General features: G+C 45.1%; 1 protein-coding gene across 1 annotated transcript in view; it reads left to right on the plus strand.

Moving 5' to 3' along the window:
- arhgap15 (Rho GTPase activating protein 15) overlaps positions 1 to 26466 on the plus strand; it is an 820951-nt gene that overhangs the window by 96045 nt on the left and 698440 nt on the right. The window contains exon 3 of the mRNA XM_085986657.1: positions 9271 to 9453. Coding sequence (XP_085842783.1) covers positions 9271 to 9453 — 183 coding nt within the window. The remainder of the gene's footprint in view (positions 1 to 9270; positions 9454 to 26466) is intronic.

Consider the following 26466-nt stretch of genomic DNA (forward strand, 5'->3'; position numbering starts at 1 on the left):
TTGCCATTCAGATGATAATCTGCCTTCCTGTTTTTGCCACCAAAGTGGATAACCTCACATTTATCCACGTTATATTGCATCTGCCATGCTTCTGCCCAATCACCCAACCATCCTGGAGTTTCTCGGCATCCTTCTCACAGCACACACGCCCACCCAGCTTTGTGTCGTCTGCAAGCTTGGAGATATTATATCTAGTTCCCTTGTCTAGATCATTAATATATATTGTAAATAGCTGGGGTCCAAGGACCGATCCCTGTGGTATCCCACTAGTCACTGCCTGCCACTCGGAAAAAGACCCGTTTATTCCAACTCTTTGCTTTCTGTCTGCCAACCAGTTCTCTAGCCAAGTCAATACCTTGCCCCCAATCCCATGTGCCTTAACTTTACATGCTAATCTCTTATGCGGGACCTTATCGAAAGCCTTCTGAAAGTCCAAATACACCACATCCACTGGTTTTCCCTTATCTATTTTACCAGTTGCATCGGCAAAAAATTCCAGTAGATTAGTGAAGCAGGGTTTACCTTTTGTAAATCCATGTTGACTTTGTCCAATCCTGTCACTGTTTTCCAAGTGCTCTGCTATTACAGCTTTTATAATGGACTCTAGCATTTTCCCCACTACCGATGTCAGGCTTACCAGTCTGTAATTCCCCGTTTTCTCTCTACCACCTTTTTTGAACACAGATTCCTGTGAGACACCACTAGTCACATCCTGCCCATTATCCCTACTCTCTGGTCAGAATTTTCCCATTGCCGAGCGTGTGGGTTTGGGGTGGGTCAGCAGTAAAAATCACCGAAATTGCGAGCGCGTCGGGAGACCTGCCATCATCCGGCTGCCTCGCGCATTTAACTCGGGCGGCTTTGAAGGCCCGACGTGGACCTGAACGGCAGAGGCGGGTGACCTCATTGAAGTCATTAACCACTTGTTGAGAGACCCTTAAGAGGGTTTTAACACCAGCTTTTGACTTTTACTACAGGAGCACGGGATTCACGCCGCTTGGGTACCTTGCCTGTGAAGCTCAGTGGCCATTGATGAGTTCATTCATTGAGAGTTGGGAAAAGCACATAAATACTGCAACATTACACCTCATTACTTCATGGAAAGGCTCTTGCTCGCTCCATTTTGTCCACAGATTTGGGTGTCAGCAATTTGCAGGTCATTTCTGAAACCTCGGAAGCCACTCTCACCACATTGCTACTCAGTATCACAACATTGAGGGATTGGCATTCTGATCTCCACTTTACCTGCCATCTATTACATCAGCATGGGTGGCACTTATACTGTCTCACCTTGGCCCTCAGAATCAAACCAAGGTGAGCCCCACCACCAGCCACACCAGCAGCAATCACAACAGCAGCCTTCTCCTCAACAACCTGATGCTCCTGGGGGGAGAGAGGGGGGGCACCACAGGGCTGCAGCGCGCTGGAGGCGATACCCCCAACACAGGGTATACAGGCAGAGGATGAGCTTCCTCAACATGACTGCGCAGCAGTGCTTCAGGAGGCTCAGGCAATTGTGCCAGGTCATCACAGACATTTGTAGCTTGCTGGAACAAGACCTGCAGCCCAGAGATCCTGGTGGACACTCCTTACCAGTGGCTGTCCATGTCACCACCGTCCTCAGGCTCCTTCCAGGGATCTGCAGCAGACATTTGCGGGATCTCGCAGTAGGCTGCCCACAGATGCATCACACAGATCACCGAAACCATGTTTGACAAGTCAGCCAATTATGTCAACTTTGCCACTGATGAAGCCAGTGTTACTGAGCGGGCGCTCAGCTTTGCGGCTCTGGCTGACTTCTCACGGGTGCAGGGCATCATCGACTGCACACATGTGGCCTTGAAGGCACCCCCTCATCACCCAGGAGTGTTTGTGAACCACAAGGGTTTCCACTACCTCAATGTGCAGCTGGTCTGCAACCATAAAAAGATGATCATGCATGTGTGCACCAGATTCCCTTGCAGCTGTCATGACTCTTTCGTGCTGCGCCAGTCCACCCTTCCTCAGCTCTTCGCACCTCCAAACAGACTTACCAGCTGGCTGCTTGGAGAAAAGGGCTATCCACTGAAGATGTGGTTCATAACACATTTGAGGATGCCAAGTACTGAGGCCGAGGAGCATTATAATGAGAGCCACATCTCCACCAGATGTGTCATAGAGCAAGCAATAGGCATGCTGAAGGTGTGCTTCAGATGCCTTGACAGATCTGGTGCAGCCCTTCAGTATGCAACAGCCAGGGTCTCCAGAATCATCGTCGTTTGCTGCACGCTGCACAACATAGCCCAGCAGCGAGGATTGGAGCTGCAGGAGGAGCAAGGCACAGAGAGCACTGCCTCTTCAGAGGAGGAGGAGGACAAGCAGGTGGAAGATGAGGAGGAGCAGGAGGAGGAACCTGAGGTGGAAATGACACCAGCAGTGGCGCACATTGTTGCCCGGGAGGACCAGGATGGCCTCATCATGGCCAGATTTACTTAACTTGCTCCAATGCAGCAACGTGGCTGCCACATGCTGTAATTAGATCCCCCCGAACAACACCATAAAGCATCCCTACGATGACCAAGCCATTCCTCTCATCCAAACCCCCAGTGCTCAAAGTTACCTAATGTCTCACTATTCACTCCAAGTAACAAAGCCACTTCCAAGGTTTAAGGCAAAAATGGACAACAACGGAAAGTGGTGCAAAGAAATGCATTTATGTATGTCATCAAAATAACTGAAACTTAACACTAACATTTTTCATACGCCCATGGGTATACCCGTGTGCATCTACTTTTGTGGCATTTTTCTTTTCCAAGTGCTTCTATGAGGTGCAACCCCTGTGGCTTCAGCAGAGGTAGAGGCAGGCTGCTCACTTCCCTGCTGCGACTCGTTATATACTTTTGGCAGACATCCTCTGAGTTTTGGAGCCTGTGAGGGCCCCGCCAAAGTCTGCAACTCCTGCAACTGTGCAGGGGCAGACTCGGCCATCGGGATCTGAGGGACTGAGGGGGAGGCAACGGGGGAGAAGGGGGAGTGCTTTGAGAAGAGCCCCCACTTCCATGTCCCTTCTCAACATCATCCCTCTCATGGGCCACCCGCACTTCCCTGCTAGCAAGGAGCTGGAGAGCACACTGCAGTGGGGCGATGAACACCCAAGTTTACGTTTATATCCCTCCTAGAGAGGAGATCTATGAGCGTCTGCCATCTGTTGTACACAGCTAGCATGTGCTCATGTGACTGGCGCATTTTCTGCTCTGTGCAGGTGGCCATCCTTTCCATGGAACAACACATCGTCGCCATCACCTACGACATGGTGGTGCTCAAGTTGGAGATGGACTCCTCCATTCTCTGCACATTTGCAAACATCGTGGCTGCAAAAGATACCAGAGCCTCATGCAAATGTTGCTGCCTCTCCAAGATCACCCTCTTTCTCGATGGCCCCCGAGGTTTAGCAGATCTAGGAGCATCCTGCGCCCTCCAGCGAGGAGTCTCCACTGCTGTTCCTGTCTCCACTAACTGCTCTTGCTCAATTGTGAATTGAAAGACGCCAGGTGACAACTCTACTCCAAGCGCACAGGACCCACCGAGGTGTGCATATCTGTGCTGGTGCCGGGTGCGCTTGGATCTGCTGACGCTGCACCCTCAGAGGCTGGGGGTTCCTCTGAGGAGTTATCTCCCTCCTTCAGCTGGACTGTGGGGGTGGGGGGCAATTGATGGACCTGTGGCTGAGTAAAGAGATGAATTAGAATAATAAGAATGGGTAACGTTACCTTTAAGCACATGATGGCATTTCACTGGCTGCTGACATCAGTCACCATATGAGTGACTGTTGTATGCCATGTGGCTGTATGAGATGTGATTCTGTCACCAGGTTGCTGGGATGCCCCTCTCTCTGCGTCTCCCACCGCCAGCATCTCTGCAACTCCCAATATCTCCAGAGCCCCCTTCTCTGCTGCTGTTAGTTGGGTGAAGACTGGAAGGCCACCTTCGGTTCTCTGTCTCTCCCACGTGTTCCGGGCTTTTTTCTCCTGCAAGGAGGGAAAGAAGAGAAGTTTGAGTGAGAGTGCTGGAATGAGTGTAAGGAATGGATGGGTTATATCTCACAGCCCTCTGCCTTTGGCTATCCATCATTGCTGGCTTAGAACAGTGCTCCGCCCTTTGTTTTTCAGCTTCCACACTCCTCCAGCAACCTTCAAATGAGTTGAGTGCAAGCCTGCTTTAAATATTGGCGCTGGAAACGAGTCATTGATGATGTCATCAGACCCGCTCCATTTAATTGGGCTGGGAAATGCACATGACTGCTTTAAGTGGGGCTATTACGTTAAAGTTGCCCTGAAGAACGCGCTGAGCAGAACAACGCTTTTCCGACCTGCTATGCGGCCGCAGGCACCCGACTCCATGGTAAAAATTCTGGCCTCAGTCTCCTGCCATTCAGCCAGTCTACTAACCAGGTCAATAACTTGCCCTCAATTCTATGAGCTTTAACTTTTTGTTAACCAAAGGTATTGAGGGATATGGGGCAAAGGCGGGTATATAGAGTTAGGTTGCAGATCAGCCATGATCTCATTAAATGGTGGAACAGGCTCGAGGGGCAAAATGGCCCACTCATTTCCTAGTTTTTTATTTTTATCTAACAGTCATTTATGAGAAACTTTATTAAATGCCTTCTGGAAGTTCATATAAGTAATATCTATAGACATTCCCCTATCCACTACTTTAGCCACTCTTCAAAAAATTTAATCAGGTTCGTCAGGCATGACCTACCCTTTACAAATCCATGCTGGCTATCTCTGATCAGCTGAGAATTTTCAAGGTGTTCAGTCACTTCATCCTTAATTATAGGCTCTAGGGCCTAGAAATTGGGTTGGGGCGCCAAAGTGGCGCAAAAGTCGCCTGAGCGCAGGATTTAGCGCAGCGTTCGAGGCTTTAGCTATCGTCAGATATTCAGTTTCATTGCCCCTCGAGGGACACGGGACGAGGCTCGAGGCGCTCCGCGTCCCTCTTAGGGCGCTGACACTGAATATCGCAGCGCAACGTGCCGCAGCGCCACACGCTGCGGCACGGCACGCTGCGTTACTGCAGGCCTTCCTCCCACTGTTAAGGGGGAGGTGCCTGCAACAGCGCGATCCCCGCTCACGAGTGCCGGCAAATGAGCCCGGCACCAAGGAGAAGTGCCGGGTTCTCGGGAAACAGCTGGCAATGCCGGTGGGGGGGGTGGTTAGGAGGCCGGGGACGGAGGTGCTGGCAGGCGGCCGCCGAAAAAGGCGGCCGCCCCGCACCTCCACCTTAACTTGCGCTGCTGCCGGCACAGTAAGGCCCCGTGAACCGGGCGCAGGTAGCGAACGGCGCAACTGCGGTGTTCACTACCAAATATCGCGAACGGGGCATGAATGGGGCGCTGCGCACACCAATGACGTCATCGGTGGCGGCGCAGCACAAATGCCTAACGCCACCATTAGCGCCCCTGCTGAATATCGCGGGAGGCGCAGCCAGTGGCGCTACAGCCACTGACTGCCTCTTTAGGCGCTAACAGGTGGCGCTACTCACCCAATTTCTCCCCCTAGTAATTTCCCGACAATAGATGTTAGGCTAACTGGTCTATAATTGCTTGGTTTCCCTCTCTCACCTTTCTTAAATAGCAGAGTGACACGTGCAATTTTCCAATCTAAAGGAACGCTTCCTGAATCGAGAGAACTTTGGAAGATCATAGTTAGGGTATCTGCAACGTTCTCACCTACTTCCTTCAAAACCCTAGGATTTATACCATCTGGTGCTGGGGATTTGTTACTTTTTAGTGCCATTATTTTCTTCATTACTGTTAATTTGTTTACATTAATTTTGGTGAGTCCCCGTCCCTGATTCAATATTAGTTTCCTCGGGATGTCTGGCATGCTATCCTCTTTCTCTACTGTAAATATTGACACAAAGTAATTATTTAACATGTCCACCATTTCCTTATTTTCATTTATAATATTATCATTGTCAGTTTTTAAGGGACCCACATTGCTTTTAACCACCCTCTTTTTCCTAATATAATTGTAAACATTTTTTGTATTGATTTTGATATCCCTTGCAAGTTTCTTTCCATACTCCTTTTTGTAGCTCTCACTATCTGTTTTGTCACCCTTTGCTGTTCTTTGTATCTCTCCCTGTAGCATAACTTGAGCATGAAGTTGCCCAAATGTAACACTATAGTTAAACGGCATGCAATAGAAGTGCAAGTGAAGCAAAGTTCAAAATGTTACGCTTTAAACTTCATTATTAATGTGAACATTATTAATGCTGGTTGTCAGCTCTTTGTTAGTATCAAAATTTAACCAGCAAGTATTCCCAGAGCCCTGTTTTTCCTAGCCAGAAATTGGTGTGTGGTCTGTAATATAACTTTGTTCTGCCTGTTCTGAGTCAAAATCTGGAACTCGCTCCTCCAAAAGGCTGTGGATGCTGTCAACTGAAATTTTCAAAACTAACGTGAATAGATTTTTGTTAGGTAAGGGTATCAAGGGTAATGGAGCAAAGGCGGATAAATGGAGTTGAGATACTGATCAGCCATGATATAATAGAATGGCAGAACAGGCTCGAAGGGCTGAATGGCCTACTCCTGTTCTTATACTAGGTCCTATGTAGTAGGTACCATACACAAGCCAATATCTGTAGTGTAATGGCACATAACTTAAGTGACTCTCAAAATGTTTACCATAACCACTCTGTGTCTTTGAATACCACTTAATATGAATTAAAGATGTTTAACTTGCTGCCAGTACCATTTCACTATAGTCTTGTATATGAGGGAGCTCGGAATCAACTGCCTCTAGCTGGTGACCCATTAATTTGCTGGCTATTAGTTGAGTAAACTGCCATTCGCTTAAATAAAATTATTTTTCATAAACTTTTCACAAGAAGAACAGCACTCAATGATGCATCATACGTCACCACCTCTGAAAAGCATTGCTAAAATCACCAGTGTCATTGCGCTCTTTCTCACCTATTTGAGTAAAATTTTAAATTTGTGACACATTAAACTCAATCTGATTCTGCCCCAAATTAATTTCATTTAGAACCATTAAAACCATCAGAGAAAGGAATAAACCAAATGGAATTTGATCCCAGTCCTAGAGGTGAAAGTACAATAATCTTACTTCTATGCCACCCAGTCTCATTAATTAATTATTTGTAAAACACAAATGCAGAACCAATTCATATTAGATTTATTATCCAATTATTTACACTTCAAATAAACAGAATTGTTCATTTAATTCCTGATTTTCATGCAGAAATTCTATTGCAGTCTTCACAGGGTTAATGTAGTCAGAAATTTCTTATCTGTTTCTATCATATAACCTCTTTATAATTTCTGTATGTGCATTACTCTTTGTATTTGATCAATTGCATGCAACTGCAGTATATTTCTTAACTCTGGAGGTCCCGAAGTGCTTCACAGCCAATTAAATACTTTGAAGTTTAGTCACTGTTGTAATATAGGGAAATGTGGCAGCCAATTTGCACACAGCAAGGTCCCACAAACTGCAGTGAGATAAATGGCCAGATCATCTGTTATAGTGATGGTGATTGAGGGATAAATATTATCCAAGACACTTGGAGACTTCCCATGCTGTTCTTTACATAGTGCTACGGGATCGTTTACATCCATCTAAGAGGTCAGATGGGGATCCCAGTTTAATGTCTCATCTGAAAAATGGCACCTCTGACAATGCAGATTCCCTCAGTACGATAGCAAAATACTGCAGATGCTGGAAATCCAAAATAACAACAGTTTTGAAGAAGGGTTTCAACCCGAAACGTCAACTCAAATCTCTCTCCACGGATGTTGCCTGACCTGCTAAGTTTTTCCAGCATTCTCTGTTGTTAATTCAGATTCCCTCAGTACTGCACTTGACTGTCAGCCTAGAATATGTGTTCAAGTCTCTGGAGTGGGGTTTGAACCCCTGACCTTCTGACTTAGTGGTGAGAATGCTACAACTGAGCTAAGGCCCCAACATCTCAAAGCTTGACAGGTTAGCAGCTGCGCCTCATTTCTCCACCCCTTCTGCCGGCAGCAGGTCCTGCCAAGGGATGGACCTGCACTTGGGGTGCCCCTGGCCATATGAATTGCCCGAAACATGAAATCCCTGTTACACTGGGACTGTGCAAGAGCAAAGCACTTAGGGCATAGGCAGGAACATTTGCATTGTATAGTAGTTTCACTTATTATCAGAAGCATTGGTAATGACTAGCACCATTTTCAAATATGTTTTGGCATCAGACTCTACTTTGAAAATATATTGAATCAGATTTTCCTGTTAATGCATCTGGAGTTACTGGATAGCTTGAGTGCAATGAATACAGGAAAATTGGATGGGGAGGAGCAGAAACCTATAAAGGAGCCTGCCCAATTTCCCAACGTTTAAATTACTGGCCAGAAAAAAAAAAAATTTTTACTCGTTTTTAAGGGATCTGGGCATCACTGGCAAGGCCAGCATTTATTGCCCATCCCTAATTGCCCTTGAGAAGGTGGTGATGAGCTGCCTTCTTGAACCGCTGCAGTCCGTGTGGTGAAGGTACTCCCACAGTGCTGTTAGGTAGGGAGTTCCAGGATTTTGACCCAGTGACGATGAAGGATCGGCGATATACTTCTAAGTCAGAATGATGTGTGACTTGGAGGGGGACTTGGAGCTGGTGGTGTTCCCATGCGTCTGCTGCCCTTGTCCTTCCAGGTGGAAGAGGTCGTGGTTTTGGAAGTTGCTGCCGAAGAAGCCTTGGCGAGTTGCTGCAGTGCATCTTGTAGATGGTACACGCTGTAGCCATGGTACGCCAGTGGTGGAGAGAGTGGATGTTTAAGGTGGTAGAGGGGTGCCAATCAAGTGGGCTGCTTTGTCCTGGATGAAGTCCGTAGTAATTGTTCTCCTCCCTGCCTGAACTGAATCTCCTGTATTTGCTGCGTTCAGGCAATCCAATATCTCCAGGTGCAGGAACAGGAAAACCTGCCCCATCATCTTTTGACCTGAAGCAGAATTTTGAACAGGAATTCAGAAACAAATGTAAATTTTCAACCGACTAATACTCAGCTAGATAGTTATCAAGCTCACTGTGTTTTGTAAATTCTGACACATTCATTAAATCAAATGAAAAAAAGGATCTTGACATAATTTTCAAATTATTACTTGCCAGTAAATAAGACTGCAAAGTATGTATTGGCATTAAGCGCACTGATAGATTACAGATATTCAGATAATTAATGATTACAGTGAATTAATTGCAGTTTCTAAAACACGAGTTCCTTGTTTCTTTCCATAGGATGGATCTACAGCTCAACCGAAAGCAAATGCCCAGCCAACATTCACCGCTGAACATCTTCCCTCATCCCAGATCAGTCCTGCTGTTGTGCAGCGGAGGATGAAGAGTGGAGCTGCTAACTGTGACCGTCTCAGCCAGACAAAGTCAATGGTCCTGACTGACACCAGCCCACTCAAATTACCGGTGAGTAGATGCTGCCATATTTTGTTCTGCTGCAAAGGCATGAGGAAATAAGTTGCTGGCAAGTTACTCAGGATATTTGTTTTGCTAAAGTGCAGGTGGAATGTATTTTAAAGAAAGTCTCTGAATTATATTTGAATAAATGGCAATAATTAATTTCAATTTAAAGTCAATGACAGCACTCTTGAGTTCTGTCTCTAAATACTACGCACTCCATTTATTAAATATAGGTCAGGAACATCACTTTGAACTATAACAATGAGCCAATTTATTGCACATTCTTACTGAAACTTGGAATTTATATATTTAAAAAAAATAAGCATTCAAGACAAGAACGACTGTGGAAAGGATGGGGGGGTGGGGTTTATCCTGATAGCCCATTACCTGCCATCCCCAGGTTGAATGTGAGTGTTTTGCGAGCAAAAACTGTGATGTTGCCTGGCAGCACCTGATAACCTGCAGATTTGAGCAGCAGCAGGTATTACTGTTCATGTGATTTGCATATTCTTACTGAACTTTGAAATTTATCATGAAGGTTGCATTCTTCTTTGCAAACTTATGCATTAAAGCTTCTTTAGAAAATGCCTGCCACATACATTATTGGATGGTGTTTGTAATAATGATGTATTGATTGTTTTCAGAGATGTAGTGCCCCGCAGGGTTAAACCTGGCTGCTGCCAATATATTCGACCATATTACATTCACCCGGGAACTATTGTTTGCAATTGGTTTCTGCACTTCATGCTTACATGCCAACCTAGATAACTAGCAAAAGCCAACAAACAGTTTCAAAAAAGCTGACATGGCTCATAAATAGCCCTGAATGTACATCTTCTTGACAGTTGAAGACAAAGACACTGCAAGTGTTGTGGGACATGGGATTCCCATAACTGAAGTGTAGGCATACCCAAAATTCAATCACGTTTTTTGCAGTATGCAAAAGTGCGGTTTGTAGCAGTGGTGAATTTAGAAATCACTGAAGAAGGCTGTGAGATCTGAAGGTACAAGGTTAATTTTCTAGGTTAGCCTGGGACATGTTCCCCAAGAAGGTTTTTGTATTTGACTCATTATTTTGTGCACTTTCCAGAATCTTGGCGTCTAATGTAACTGTGCCCTTCAAGTCAAAAACACTTTCTCTTGGAAGGGTTACAAATATTTCAATGGGCCGGATTTTGCGGTCAGTGGTGAACAAATGGCACCAGCCGTTCGTTACACTTGCACTTGCCAATAGACATTTTATGGGCATGTGCACCTGAAGTTTCTGTCAGCTATCGAAAAAGTGCAGCGCCCTCTACAGGGGATCTGGGGCCTGTGTGAACAGGGAAAGTAACTGTGTATCTCCTTAACCAATCAGTTTGAACAAACGTTAATGAGCAGCAGAGATTCTGAACCAGTTAGATAATTTAATTCAGTGTCAAATCAGGTAATGAAAGCAAAATAAAGAGAGGGGAAGAAAGATTGGATTAAGAGAGAGTGATAAAAGAGACAGAAAGAAAAAATGTTTAAAAATATATAATTTTTTAAATCTCGAAAAATAATGAGATTCCACACTTCTTAAAGTTAATTTTCAGTGCCAGAGAGGTTGTTTGGCAATAATTAAAACTTACCACACCATTAAAAGGGTACTTACACTGGAATGGACAAGACCTAACTTTCTCTGGAGAGTTTAGTGTGCAATTATAATGTAAGTACAGCAACTTCATGCCATTCCATGTATTTCAATTGTGAGTCTCTTGACGAGATACCATTATAGCACAGCTTCCGAAAGAGCAGGGTATCTCGGACAACAACTTCCTGACTTACGCATTTAACTGCGCATATGCGGTCACTGGAAGTTGCTGTCCAAGTTACACTTTAATAACAGTGAGCGCTGTTAGTATCACCGTTATTTTGACTGCAATATCCAGCCCACAATAAAAGGTTGCAACCTTTTCTGTATGAAAAATAAAAGTAGTTGTAAGGACATCAATACAACTTTATAGGGTCCAGTTCCTTTCACCAGAATCTAACCCCAGATCTACCATGTTAATTTGTGAACAATATGTAACAACAATAATCCCAACTAGCCATGTATTCTACAAGACAAACTGGCTCACAGTCACATCTGTCCTGGACCCAGTGGCAGGCAGGGAAGGGGTGTATTACCTAGAGTGAGAGCATGCTGATTTAGCTATCTTCATAGATCATTTTCATTTTTAAATTGCCACACGAGAGATAATACTATCAAAACAAAACCGTAGAACTGAGTTCTGATAATGGGTCACACTGAAACTTCACCTGTATTTCACACTTATAGATTTCAAACATTTTCTGTTTTTAAAGGCATAAAATGCAGAAGGTTGTGTTTTGTGCTTTCAGGTGGTGCTGGCTGACTGCCTCTAGTCTAGGATTTACAATTTATTATACTCAATAATATCACTGCTGTATATTTCTCTCCCAGTTAATGAATGGTAATAAAGGGACCTCCACTCTGAGCACATAACCAAATTGAAAAAAGCTATAGAACACTACTGGATTCTGCACTCACACAAACACACTGATTGCATCACATAGCATAGTTGTATATGATAATAAAATTTCAAATATGGTAAATTATAGGTAAAACTGATTATTCCCCTAACTCCACTTCCTATTTTCTATTGGTAATAAAAATCAATTGTTATTCTAAGCATTACAATGTGGGCCCAATGCAAAAGTCACCTCCCATAAGCAAGACCATGCCTGTTACGAATACAATTGAAAACTTGCAGCAAAGTTATCTGGGCTAGCATGCCCTGGACAAAAAACATAGACCTATTTACCATCTCTGGATTTACCCCTAGGAACATTTGCCTTTCAGACCCTCGAGCCTGTTCCCCCATTCAATTAGATCGTGGCTGATCTGTATCTTAGCTCCATTTACCTGTTGAGGATTTCTACTACATGCGCACATCATTTCAGGACATGATTAATAGCAGTTATACCAGATACTTTTGTCACTGAGTAACCTACCAAGCTAGTATATTCACATAGTCATTTACATAAGCCATCAGTAACAATATGTTGTTGAAAGCTGTCTACATAACCATTTTGAATCACATTACAAAGTTTTAATGAAACTTGCATTCTTTGTTCCAACACAATAAACTCAAAATTCTCCTAGATTTTAGAGGTAACAGTCTTGATGCAAAGTCAACTGCCTAGATACGTGACACAAAGGAATATCAAAATATATCTTTCATAATAAACCACCTTGAAAACTAGAATTCAAAGACAGAAATGACCTGATATACAGTTTACGCTTGTTAAGCAAAGCAACTTTGATACAAAGAATGCTTACCTTTCCTCTAGTGAATGACCACTACTCTTAATAGAAGCCTATAATATGTATTGAACAATCCCTCATTAGACGTTACCCATCCCTCTCGGAGGTGGTAGCTGCACCTAAGCTAGGGAATGCCATTTCATCAGCTATAGACAGAACTACTAGAATATAAAGTATACATTTAAACTTGTCATAATCCTGCCAAGCTATGAAATATTAAAAATATAGAGGCAGATTTTCCTGCTATCATACTTGGGTACATTGGATCACCATGGGTAAACATAGATAGACAATGAAAGGGAAATTTTTTAACTCCCAGTTAGGAAGCCAGTTGGGTGAATGGGTGGTTTGCCCATGAGTGGCAGTGGGAGGCTTAACCAATTTTAACGGATGGGCCTCATTTACGTCCTGCAGTCAGATGTCTGCCTAAAATAGGCACTCTGTCTATAATCAGGTCATTCTAGCATAAACAGTGGAAGTTCTCAACAGAATCAAATAGTATGATTTGGACAGGTTGGGTGATTGGGCAGATGCATGGCAGATGTAGTATAATGGGATAAATGCAAGGTTATCCACTTTGGTGGCAAAAACAGGAAGGCAGATTATTATCTGAACGGCAATAGATTGGGAGAAGGGGAAGTGCAACGAGACCTGGGTGTCCTTGTGCACCAGTCGCTGAAGGTAAGCATGTAGGTGCAATAGGCGGTTAAGAAGGCAAATGGTATCTTGGCCTTCATAGCGAGAGGGTTCGAGTACAAGAACAAGGATGTCTTGCTGCAGTTGTACCGGGCCTTGGTGAGACCACACCTTGAGTATTGTGTGCAGTTTTGGTCGTCTTATCTGAGGAAAGATGTTCTTGCCATGGAGGGAGTGCAGCGAAGATTCACCAGGCTGATACCTGGGATGGCAGGAATGATGTATGAGGAGAGATTGGGTCGATTGGGCTTATACTCGCTGGAGTTTAGAAGAATGAGAGGGGATCTCATTGAAACTTATAAAATTCTAACAGGACTAGACAGACTAGATGCAGGAAGGATGTTCCTGATGGCCGGGGAGTCCAGAACCAGGGGTCACAGTCTAAGGATAAGGGGTAAGCCATTTAGGACAGAGATGAGGAGGAATTTCTTCACCCAGAGAGTGGTGAACCTGTGGAATTCTCTACCACAGAAGGCAGTTGAGGCCAATTCATTAAATATATTCCAGAAGGAGTTAGGTATATTTTTTAAGGCTAAAGGGATCAAGGGATATGGGGAGAAGGCAGGGGCAGGGTATTGAATTTGGATGATCAGCCATGATCTCATTGAATGGCGGAGCAGGCTCGAGAGGCCGAATGGCCTACTCCTGCTCCTACCTTCTATGTTTCTATGTTTCTATGTTGTAGGTGTGTAAATGTAATATTCTCTGCTACAATTGATTCCTACCATCTATAATTTAAAAGTAGGAACCCCAGATGTAGTGCAGTGCGATATAAAGCCTGAAATTAGTATATTACTTTACAGTCTCACAATTATAATGAAGTTCAATCGCATGAAAAACAGTTCTGAGGGCAACCAAAAAGCTCTTAAGCACTTAACAGAGAATATTAGATTTATAGACAAGAAAATCCCATTTTATGGAGGCAAAGGGAGCATAAGCTTACTGATCAATTTTGTAGAACTTTATTGAAGTTAAATGTTTTACTTATATATATGAATACCACTCAACCATACACAAGGAAACAATGTGTGAGACAGCAGCCTAGTAGTTTTCTAACACCATCATTTTTTTCAAAGATTGTCATATCGTTGAGCCTTCTGTCATCCCTACCAGAGTACTGTGAAGAAAATCTGAAAAATAAGCTGTCCAAATGAAAGATCAGGAGCATACTGAAATTGTATTCAAAAACAAATATCAGAATGTTCTCAAGCAAGAGTAAGAATTGGAAAGTATTTTCTGCATCTAAAACATACAACATGTTACATTGAAAGACAAACCTGAAACCCAGGTGTGTATCAGAATTACATGTGAAAATCTTTACAAAAGTGGACTTCAAAGTGATTTTTGTATTTAGGGGCACAGTAATACTACAGGTACTGGCTAGAGACAGGCACTTACTTAAAGTGATACAGACCTAAAGGATGGTGTTGGCTCTGTGTTGCACTTTAGTCAGGGAACACTTACATGTGCAGAGCTCCATTTAATAGCGTCCAAATTCTGCTTAAATATTAATGTTACCAAAGAGGCCATAGGTCAGTTGCTTCTCTGCTAGCATTAAACGAGTTAAAAAAATTAAGTCTTCCAAAAAATTTCCAGTAGTCCAAGAGAGCTAGCTACACTCCACACATTTTGCATCAATTGTGAAACCAAATCCGTTTGCATCCATGCAAAATGGTGGTATAAGTGGTCCATAACTTTCACAATCTTACACTGCAAAATTGGTTGCAAAATCCAGATTCGCTTTTAGATGAAGATGTTTGCAGAGCCAAAGAATATGCACATTACTGTGGAAAAAGTATGGTCACTATCTCTATCAACAGGTAAATTAAATCTATAATCATCAGTAAATAATGATTCTTAACAATATTCCTTGATCTCCGTCAATTATAACTCCGTAATACTTAGTTTATTTATTAATGCAAGTCTACCAGCAAAATATTTGTCATCTATGTTACCTCAGATGTTTTTCATATTTTTTTTAATTGTTCTTGGTTGATTAGAAAAAGAGTTTTTATTGTGAGAGTCTGAAATATGTTACCTGGAATTCATAGGTTAGTTACTATTGGTGATCGTTAGATACACATGCAAATTTAGGATCCAACTGCCTTAAAATTCAACCTTAAGCTCAAAAGCGTAATGTGCATTTGAATGTTAACAATATTTTGCTAATGTTAGAAAATAACTTAGTGACCTCATTCATTCTCTGGCATAATTTTTGCTGAACAGTAATAACAAGTGTGGAGTTTAAATACAAAATAATTCAGAAGCTTTGCAAATTTAGGTAGGAAGAAGAACCTTTCAGTCACAGAGCACAACATCTTTGGTCGAGAAGCATCATTAGTCAGGTAGCTTGTAACATATTGAGTACCAGTGGGGGATTGAATTAGGCCATGGATGGGAAGAAATGCTGCACCCTGTGTCTTGGATTCTAATCCAAATTTAATTGGAGTTTGAATTGTTAGAAAAAGTTTACTGTTGGAGACTTGTGTAGATTTGATCCCTACTAGCAATAAGTACTAACACACAGGACCTATCGCATGTAGAAAGGTTAACAGTGTAAGGGGTGGCGTGTGCCCAGTCAGCTCTGCCCCTGACTGTCACTGAGCAGTTCAAGTCGCTCCCACACCCCTGGGTTCTAGACACCGGACTTAGGTACAGGCGGCGATAGAGAAAACGAGTAGACAACTGGTTTGGTGCAAGAAAACCGTAAATGTTATTAAAGGCAAAACAAAATCATAATACTGAGAATTACTAGGATAATTACAGGCATATGAAAACAATACACTTATTTGGGAATGGGGAACACACGGCACATTGAGGGAACAAACATTAAAATCCCCTTATCCTTATCCCACCCCCAATACCTAACTAGATTAAGCTATGAGGGGCCAGGGATTCATGCTCACCAATTTCAAAACCTGTTGATTTTAACTGGTTGTGAGTTTTGGGGTTCACTCTTGCTGTCCTTTGGGGTGCGTCGTTGCCACGTGGTCACAGGGTGCGGTGATGGAGTTGTTTGTGCGAAGCACCCTCCTTTTCCTCCGTTAACGTCTTCGTTGGGTACTTTGTCGCGATGGGTCTTCTTCTTCTTCTGGTGGATTGGTCGCCGACGGTTTTATTACGGCTGGGGCTCGGTTGGCGGTTTATTTTGTCAATATGCTTTTACTACCCATGCTTCGAACGCCAACTTATTCATCAAGCGCCAGCTTATAACTAGGCCATTTGTCCCCCAACGCGTCTTTCTGCTGCCCTTCTCTGCCTTTGCTGGTTTACCGTTTTCTTCTCGTCTCATCTCGTCTGCCCATTTGTAGCCCCATATGTCCTGTGCGTCTTTGAAATCGGGTCTCGTTCTCCTCCCGCGTTTGGCCCCCGGTGTTGTAATGGACGTCCTTGGTGTCAAGTGGTGCGGGGAGGGAGAAGAGAGCCCACAACGAGGCATGAAGCAAGAGCGAGAGGCAAGAGTGGCAAGAGAGAGAGAGAGTGCTTGGCTACCGGTGGGCCTACAATTATACCCGGTTCTTCATCCCTTATCTGTGCGGCAAATCAGGTCAGTCCTTTGTCTAACTTTTGGCGGGCTCGTCCAAAGTGATTACGGTCATCCACTTTAACAGCTTTTGGGGCGGTTGTCTCCTGGTTTAATGGCTCCGATATCCTGGCTGTTTGTTATTTATGAAATGTAATTGTCCTTTTCCTGGCTTGATGGCTACTGTGAGCTGTTACCGATTATGTATGCAGAAACTTAATGGCCTCAAGATTAGGCCCATTCTGACTTGATCTGTTCCAAGGTGAGGAATGCATATTCTGTGTTTACCTAACTGTCTGGCTTCACAAAGTCTTTCACAGATTCATGCATGTTAGGTTTCGTTTCAGGTTTTGAAAGTGCCTGCCTTTTGCAGGGCCTTGCTTTTAAAATCCTGTACGTTTTGGTCACGAAGTTTCAGAAGCCATTTTGGGTACCCTTTTTTAATAACTTGTCCATACAGGGTCCCTTTATCCATAACTTTTGGGGAATGTGGGAATTTTGAGAACCCTATGACAGCCAGATGAGGATGAAGGATCGGTACTTGTCACTTGTTCAAAGGTTCATTTCAGTGAGAGTTGCATTTTGTTTTCTTGATACTTTGAAGTTAGTTTGAGTAACTTAATTGAAATGTAAGGAGTTGTTTTTAGTGATCTTGCCGCCACTTTTCTATTCCTTTTCCATGCTGCTCTTTTCCTGAATGTTATTAATGCCCCATTCTCTTTCTCTAGGCACCTTTTTTGACTTTGAACTGATTGAATTATAGAACTGAGGCAGAGCATTTCTGAAACTCGGAGACTAAATGAATGGGTTAAGCTCCAGACAAGTCCCATAGATAGCTATCGATGAGAAACTAGGATTCAAATATTTTATATTGTTGCATGCGGCTGAGAATTAAGACAGGCTATTTGTAAGATTTAGGGATGGGAAAGCTTGTAAATGGAAGTTGTGGCTCATAAAGACTCAGAAGAGTTGGCTGAATTTCTGCAACTGGAGCAGATCGCAAACTGAGGATTGTTTCTATTGGCAGACATTGGTTAGGACTTGAAAACATCTGTGAACAAGGCAAGTTGGTAGGTTAGAAAATATGTCGTAAAAGTACTTTGTTTTAGATAAAAAATAAATAGGGTGTGTACTGATAAATGTTGATTAGTTTAATGTTGTTTTTGCTTTAACATTTTAATGACTAGTTTTCAGATTCCCCATTCCTGTTGAATAAATGGCAAATAAAGCATATCTTGCTATCACAATCCATTATGGATTATTGAAACAGGAAAATCTCTTATGTTGACTTCATGTGAACAGATCCATTGTGCTGCATTAAGACTAGTTGTAAGGATTACAGGATTAGTCTTTTGTGTAGCAACAGATTTGGGGAAGCTGATATTTAAGATCTAGTTCTGACATAAAATATGATGGGCTTGCCACATCTGACTCAGTCAATCCATAGTGTTGTTTCCAGCAGCAGATTTATTCCTTCCAATCTGAAGCACAATAGCTCAGGCTCTAAAAGATAAGTTGCAGACATTTTTCAATGTCTGGTTGAATTAAAAGCGGTGTTGGTTATTTATAACAACACTTGAAGAAGCAATTTTTAATTACTGGAACTACTTTAACCTTTACAATCTGAAGAGAACCATCAAAGTATAAACAATCTAAACCCAAACGCACAAAAATTACATAATTAGCGATTGCACTGACCAATCCACATGGAGAGAGAGATATCTGTCATAAACACAATTTTCTTTTGCAAGAAAAAATGCATTGCAAATGATGAGCACTGTCATATAAAATGCACTTGTCTAAAAATGCTGATATCTAACATGCAGTTAGTTGCATGCATCACCATCGTGTGAGCACCATTGCCACAAAACACTTGAAAAATTGTGGCTTATCTCTTTAGAACAATGCAGATTATTGGGTGATATGATAGAGTTATTTAAAATTATGAAAGGATGGGACAGGGTGAATAGAAGCAGACTGGTTCCAGTAGTTGAGGAGTCTGGAACAAAGGGCCAGAGATGCAAGATTAAATGTAGGAGATTTAGAACAGAGGGCAGGAGAAACTTCTTAACACAGTGGGTGGGATTTTTTTTAAATTCATTCATGGGATGTGGGCATCGCTGGCAAGGCCAGCATTTATTGCCCATTCCTAGTTGCCCTTGAGAAGGTGGTGATGAGCTGCTTTCTTGAACCGCTGCAGTCAGTGTGGTGAAGGTACTCCAACAGTGCTGTTAGGGAGGGAGTTCCAGGATTTTGACCCAGGGACGATGAAGGATCGGCGATATACTTCCAAGTCAGGATGGTGTGTGACTTGGAGGGGAGCTTGTAGGTGGTGGTGTTCCCATACGCCTGCTGTCCTTGTCCTTCTAGGTGGTAGAGGTCACGGGTTTGGGAGGTCATAGAGTCATAGAGTCATAGAGTAATACAGCACGGATAGAGGCCCTTCGGCCCATCGTGTCCGCGCCGGCCATCAAGCCCTGCCTAATCTAATCCCATATTCCAGCATTTGGCCCGTAGCCTTGTATGCTATGGCATTTCAAGTGCTCATCCAAATGCTTCTTAAATGTTGTGAGGGTTTCTGCCTCCACAACCCTTTCAGGCAGTGAGTTCCAGACTCCAACCACCCTCTGGGTGAAAAAGTTCTTTCTCAAATCCCCTCTAAACCTCCCGCCCTTTACCTTGAATCTATGCCCCCTAGTTATTGACCCCTCTACTAAGGGAAAAAGCTCCTCAGCATCCATCCTATCTATGCCCCTCATAATTTTGTACACCTCAATCATGTCCCCCCTCAGCCTCCTCTGCTCCAAGGAAAACAAACCCAATCTGCCCAGTCTCTCTTCATAGCTGAAGCGCTCCAGCCCTGGTAACATCCTGGTGAACCTCCTCTGCACCCTCTCTAACGCGATCACATCCTTCCTGTAGTGTGGCGACCAGAACTGCACACAGTATTCCAGCTGTGGCCTAACCAGTGTTTTATACAGCTCCATCATAACCTCCTTGCTCTTATATTCAATGCCTCGGCTAATGAAGGCAAGTATCCCATATGCCTTTTTTACCACCTTATCCACCTGTTCCGCCGCCTTCAGGGATCTGTGTACTTGCACACCCAGATCCCTCTGACCCTCCGTCTTGCCTAGGGTCTTTCCATTCATTGTGTATTCCCTTGCCTTGTTAGTCCCCCCAAAGTGCATCACCTCGCACTTTTCCGGGTTAAATTCCATTTGCCACTGTTCCACCCATCTGACCAACCCATCTATATCGTCCTGCAGACTGAGGCTACCCTCCTCGCTATTTACCACCCTACCAATTTTTGTATCATCCGCGAACTTACTGATCATACCTTTTACATTCATATCCAAGTCATTAATGTAGACCACAAACAGCAAGGGACCCAGCACCGATCCCTGTGGTACCCCACTGGCCACAGGCTTCCAGTCACAAAAACAACCTTCGACCATCACCCTCTGCCTTCTGCCACTAAGCCAGTTTTGTATCCAATGTGCCAAGGCACCCTGGATTCCATGGGCTCTTACCTTCTTGACCAGTCTCCTGTGCGGGACTTTATCGAAGGCCTTACTGAAATCCATGTATACCACATCCACTGCGTTACCCTCATCCACACACCTAGTCACACCCTCAAAAAATTCAATCAAATTAGTCAGACATGATCTTCCCTTGACAAAGCCATGTTGACTATCCCTGATTAATCCTTGCCTCTCCAAGTGGAGACAGATTTTGTCCCTCAGAATTTTTTCCAATAATTTTCCTACCACTGATGTTAGGCTCACTGGCCTGTAGTTCCCCGGTTTTTCCCTACTACCCTTCTTGAATAATGGTACTACATTAGCGGTTCTCCAGTCCTCTGGCACATCCCCTGTGGCCAGAGAGGTCCTGAATATATGTGTTAGAGCCCCCGCAATCTCTTCCTTTGCCTCACACAGCAGCCTGGGATACATTTCATCCGGGCCTGGGGATTTATCCATTTTTAGGCCAGCTAAAACCGCCAATACCTCCTCCCTCTCGATGTTAATATGTTCGAGCATATCACAGTCCCCCCGCCCTATTTCTATGTCTACATCGTCCTTCTCCATAGTGAAAACAGATGCAAAAAATTCATTTAGAACCCCTCCTACATCTTCTGGCTCCACACACAGATTGCCACTTTTGTCCCTAATGGGCCCTATTTTTTCCCTAGTTATCCTCTTACCCTTAATATACTTATAAAACATCTTCAGATTTTCCTTTATTTTGCTCACCAGTGTTATTTCATGGCCCCTCCTTGATCTCCTAATTTCTTTTTTAAGTATCCCCCTGCACTTTTTGTACTCCTCTAGGGCTTCCTCCATCTTTAGCCTTTTGTATCTACCAAAAGCCCTCCTTTTTTTCCTAATCCATTCTCGTATATCCCCTGACATCCAAGGTTCCCTGTGGTTTTTGGAACCACTCTTGACCTTTACGGGAACATGTTGCCATTGTATGATCTCAATCTCCCTTCTGAAAGCCTCCCATTGCTCCGATGCGGATTTTCCTACAAGTAGCTGATCCCAGTCCATTTTGGCCAGATCCTGCCTTATCCTATTAAAATCGGCCTTCCCCCAATTTAGAACCTTTATTTCCGGCCCATCCCTGTCCTTTTCCATGACCACCTTAAATCTTACCATATTATGGTCACTATCACCAAAGTGCTCACCTACTAGCACTTTTTCCACTTGGCCGGCCACATTCCCTAGAATTAGGTCCAGTACCGCCCCCTCTCTTGTAGGACTTTCTACATGCTGGCTGAAAAAGCTCTCCTGGATGCACTTTAAGAATTCTACACCCTCTGAGCCTTTCACACTCTGACTATCCCAGTTAATATTGGGGAAGTTGAAATCCCCCATTATTATTACCCTATTATTTGCACATTTCTCTGAGATTTGCCTACATATCTGTTCCTCTATCTCCCCCTGACTGTTTGGAGGCCTATAGTACACTCCCAGCAAAGTGCTTGCCCCCTTTTTGTTTTTAAGCTCCACCCATATGGCCTCATTAGAGGACCCTGCCAATATATCATCCCTCCTTACTGCAGTAATTGACTCCTTAATTAATATTGCGACACCCCCTCCTCTTATACCTCCCCCTCTGTCTCGCCTGAAGATTCTGTACCCCAGAATATTGAGCTGCCAGTCTTGCCCCTCCCTCAACCATGTCTCCGTGATAGCAACAATATCATACTCCCATGTGTTTATCAACACCTTCAGTTCATCCACCTTATTTGCAAGACTCCTTGCATTAAAATAAATGCCATCCAGCCTTGCCCTTATATATTTGCCCTGTCTACCAAGCTGACTTGTTTTATTCTCTATAATTGGCAGCACATCACCCCCTATTTCAGCTCCCCTCTGTATCCCATCCCCCTGCCAAGTTAGTTTAAACCCCCCCCAACAGTGCTAGCAAACCTCCCCGCAAGGATATTTGTCCCGCTCTGGTTCAGGTGCAACCCGTCCGACTTGTACAAGTCCCACCTTTCCCAGAAGCAGGCCCAGTGATCCAGGAAAGTAAAACCCTCCCCCCTACACCAACTCTTTAGCCACGCATTCATCTGCTCTATCCTCCCATTCCTATACTTACTAGCACGTGGCACTGGGAGTAATCCAGAGATTACAACCTTTGAGGTCCTGCTCTTTAATCTGTTACCTAGCTCCCTAAATTCTTGATGCAGGACCTCATCCCCCTTCCTTCCTATGTCGTTGGTCCTAATGTGGACCACGACTTCTGCCTGCTCACCCTCCCCCTTAAGAATGCCCTGTAGCCGCTCAGTGACATCCATGACCCTGGCCCCAGGGAGGCAACAAACCATCCTGGAGTCACGTTTGCGGCCACAGAAACGCCTATCTGTTCCCCTTACGATAGAATCCCCTACCACTATTGCTCTCCCACTCTTTTTCCTCCCTTTCTGAGCAGCAGAAGCGTCCCTGGTGCCAGGAAGCTGGCTGCTGCTGCCTTCCCCTGGTGAGTCATCCCCCTCAACAGTATCCAACTTGGTATACTTGTTTGAAAGGGGGATATCCGCAGGGGTTCCCTGCACTTCCTGCCTGCCTCTGTTGCTCCGCCTGATGGTCACCCCCTGTGCAGCCCTACCCTGAGGCGTGAACAACTCGCTAAATGTGCTATCCACGACCCTCTCAGCATCGCGCATGCTCCAAAATTCATCCACTCGCAGCTCGAGCACCGCAATGCGGTCTACAAGTAGCTGCAGCTGGATGCATTTCCCGCACACATGGTCGTCAGGGACACTGGCAGCATCCCTGATTTCCCACATGGAGCAAGAGGAGCAGAACACGGGTCTGAGCTCTCCTGCCATGACTTAGTCCTTTAATTAATTTAAAAATGTATTCAATACCCCAGTTACAGGTATACTCTAGGGCACTTTATTTACCAACTGTCCCCACTACACCAGAGACCCTAGAAATTTAACACCACAGAAGTCAAGCTTGTATTGAAAAGAGAGAAATACTCACCAACCAATCACTTACCTGCTCCCTGGTGACGTCACACTCTGATTACTTTTTACCTCTCTCCTCTGCTGTTGATTTGGTATGCCTCGCTGCTCCCTGTGGTCAGGCCTCGTTGGTGGAGCCGGTTTTTAAGCCGGGCTCCGCCTCACCTCGCCTCGCTGCTCCCTCTGGTCGGGCCTCGTTGGTGGAGCCGGTTTTTAAGCCGGGCTCCGCCTCACCTCGCCTCGCTGCTCCCCCTGGTCGGGCCTCGTTGGTGGAGCCGGTTTTTAAGCCGGGCTCCGCCTCACCTCGCCTCGCTGCTCCCTCTGGTCGGGCCTCGTTGGTGGAGCCGGTTTTTAAGCCGGGCTCCGCCTCACCTCGCCTCGCTGCTCCCTCTGGTCGGGCCTCGTTGGTGGAGCCGGTTTTTAAGCCGGGCTCCGCCTCACCTCGCCTCGCTGCTCCCTCTGGTCGGGCCTCGTTGGTGGAGCCGGTTTTTAAGCCGGGCTCCGCCTCACCTCGCCTCGCTGCTCCCTCTGGTCGGGCCTCGTTGGTGGAGCCCGTTTTTAAGCCGGGCTCCGCCTCACCTCGCCTCGCTGCTCCCTCTGGTCGGGCCTCGTTGGTGGAGCCGGTTTTTAAGCCGGGTTCCGCCTCACCTCGCCTCGCTGCTCCCTCTGGTCGGGCCTCATTGGTGGAACCGGTTTTTAAGCCGGGCTCCGCCTCACCTCGCCTCGCTGCTCCCAGGTGCTGCCGAAGAAGCCTTGGCAAGTTGCTGCAGTGCATCAGGTAGATGGTACACACTGAAGCCGGTGGTGGAGGGAGTGAATGTTTAAGGTGGTGGATGGGGTGCCAATCAAGCGGGCTGCTTTATCTTGGATGGTGCCAAGCTTCTTGAGTATTGTTAGAGCTGCATTCATCCAGGCAAGTGGAGATTATTTCATCACACTCCTTACTTGTGCCTTGTAGATGGTGGAAAGGCTTTGGGGAGTCTGGAGGTGAGACAGTTGCCACAGACTACCTAGCCTCTGACCTGCTCTTGTTGCCACAGTATTTATGTAGCTGGTCCAGTTAAGTTTCTGGCCAATGGTGACCCCCAGGATATTGATGGTGGGGGATTCGGTGATTGTAATGCCGTTGAATATCAAGGGGCGCTGGTTAGATGCTCGCTTGTTGGAGATAGTCATTGTCTGGCACTTGTGTGGCACAAATGTTACCTGCCACTGATCAACCCATGCCTGAATGTCATCCAGGTCTTGCTGCATGCAGGCATGAGGAGTTGTGAATGGCACAGAACACTGTGTAGTCATCAGCGAACATCCCCATTTCTGACCTTATGATGGAGGGAAGGTCATTGATGAAGCAGCTGAAGATGGTTGGTCCTAGGACACTGCCCTGAGGAACTCCTGCAGCGATGTCCTGGGGCTATGATGTTTGACCTGCAATCACCACAACCATCTTCCTTTGTGCTAGGTATGACTCTAGCCAGTGGAGAGTTTTCCCCCCAATTCCCATTGACTTCAGTTTTATTAATGCTCCTTGATGCCACACTCGGTCAAATGCTGCATTGATGTCCAGGGCAATCACTCTCACCTCACCTCTGTAACTCAGCTCTTTTGTCCATGTTTGAACCAAGGCCGTAATGAGGGCTGGAGCCGAGTGGTCCTGGCGGAACTCAAACTGGGCATCAGTGAGCACGTTATTGGTGAGTAAGTGCTGCTTGATAGCACTGTTGATGACACCTTCCACCACTTTGCTGATGATTGAGAGTAGACTGATGGGGCAGTAATTGGTCGGATTGGATTTGACTTGCATTTTGTGAACGGGACATACCTGGGCAGTTTTACACATTGTCGGATAGATGCCAGTGTTATCGCTGTACTGGAACAGCTTGGCTGAAGGTGTAGGTAGTTCTGGATCACAAGTCTTCAGCACGATAGCTGGGATTTTGTCGGGGTCCACAGCCTTTGCAGCATCCAGTGCGCTCAGCCGTTTCTTGATATCACGTGGAGTGAATTGAATTGGCTGAAGACTGGCTTCTGTGATGGTGGGGACCTCAGGAGAAGGGCGATATGGATCATCCACTCAGCACTTCTGGCTGAAGATGGTTGCAAACGCTTCAGCCTTGTCTTTTGCACTCACGTGCTGGGCTCCACCATCATTGAGGATGGGGATATTCTTGGAGCCTCCTCCTCCCCTTAGTTGTTTAATGGTCCACCACCATTCACGACTGGATGTGGCAGAGCTTTAATCTTTGACCTGATCTGTTGATTGTGGGATCACTCAGTCCTGTCTATAGCATGCTGCTTACAATTTTTATCATGCATGTAGTCCTGTGTTGCAGCTTCCCCAGGTTGGCACCTCATTTTTAGGTATGCCTAGTGCTGCTTCTGGCATACTCTTCTACACTCCTTATTGAAGCAGGGTTGGTCCCCCAGCTTGATGGTAATGGTAGAGTGAGGGATATGCCGGGCCATGAGGTTACAGATTGTGGTGGAATACAATTCTGCTGCTGCTGATGGCCCACAGCACCTCATGGATGCGCAGTTTTGAGCTGCTAAATCTGTTCTGAATTTATCCCATTTAGCATGCTGGTAGTGCCACACAACACGATGGAGGGTGTCCTCAGTGTGAAGACGTCTCCACAATGACTGTGTGGTGGTCACTGCTCCAAATGCTGTCATGGACAGTTGCATCTGCGACAGGTAGATTGGCGAGGACAAGGTCAAATAGGTTTTTCTCTCGTGTCGGTTCTCTCACCACCTGTCGCAGGCCCAGACTGGCAGTTATGTCCTTCAGGACTCGGCCAGCTCGGTCAGTAGTGGTGCTACTGAGTCACTTTTCATGGTGTACATTGAGGTCCCCCATCCAGAGTACATTCTGTGCCCTTGCTACCCTCAGTGCTTCTTCCAAGTGGTGTTCAACATGGAGGAGTACTGATTCATCAGCTGAGGGAGGGCGGTAGGTGGTAATCAGCAGGAGGTTTCCTTGTCCATGCTTGACCTGAAGCCATGAGACTTCAT

Source organism: Somniosus microcephalus, chromosome 4, assembly GCF_052327205.1.
Source record: "Somniosus microcephalus isolate GS21.2 chromosome 4, FLI_Smic_1.0, whole genome shotgun sequence".
Lineage (NCBI taxonomy): Eukaryota > Metazoa > Chordata > Chondrichthyes > Squaliformes > Somniosidae > Somniosus > Somniosus microcephalus.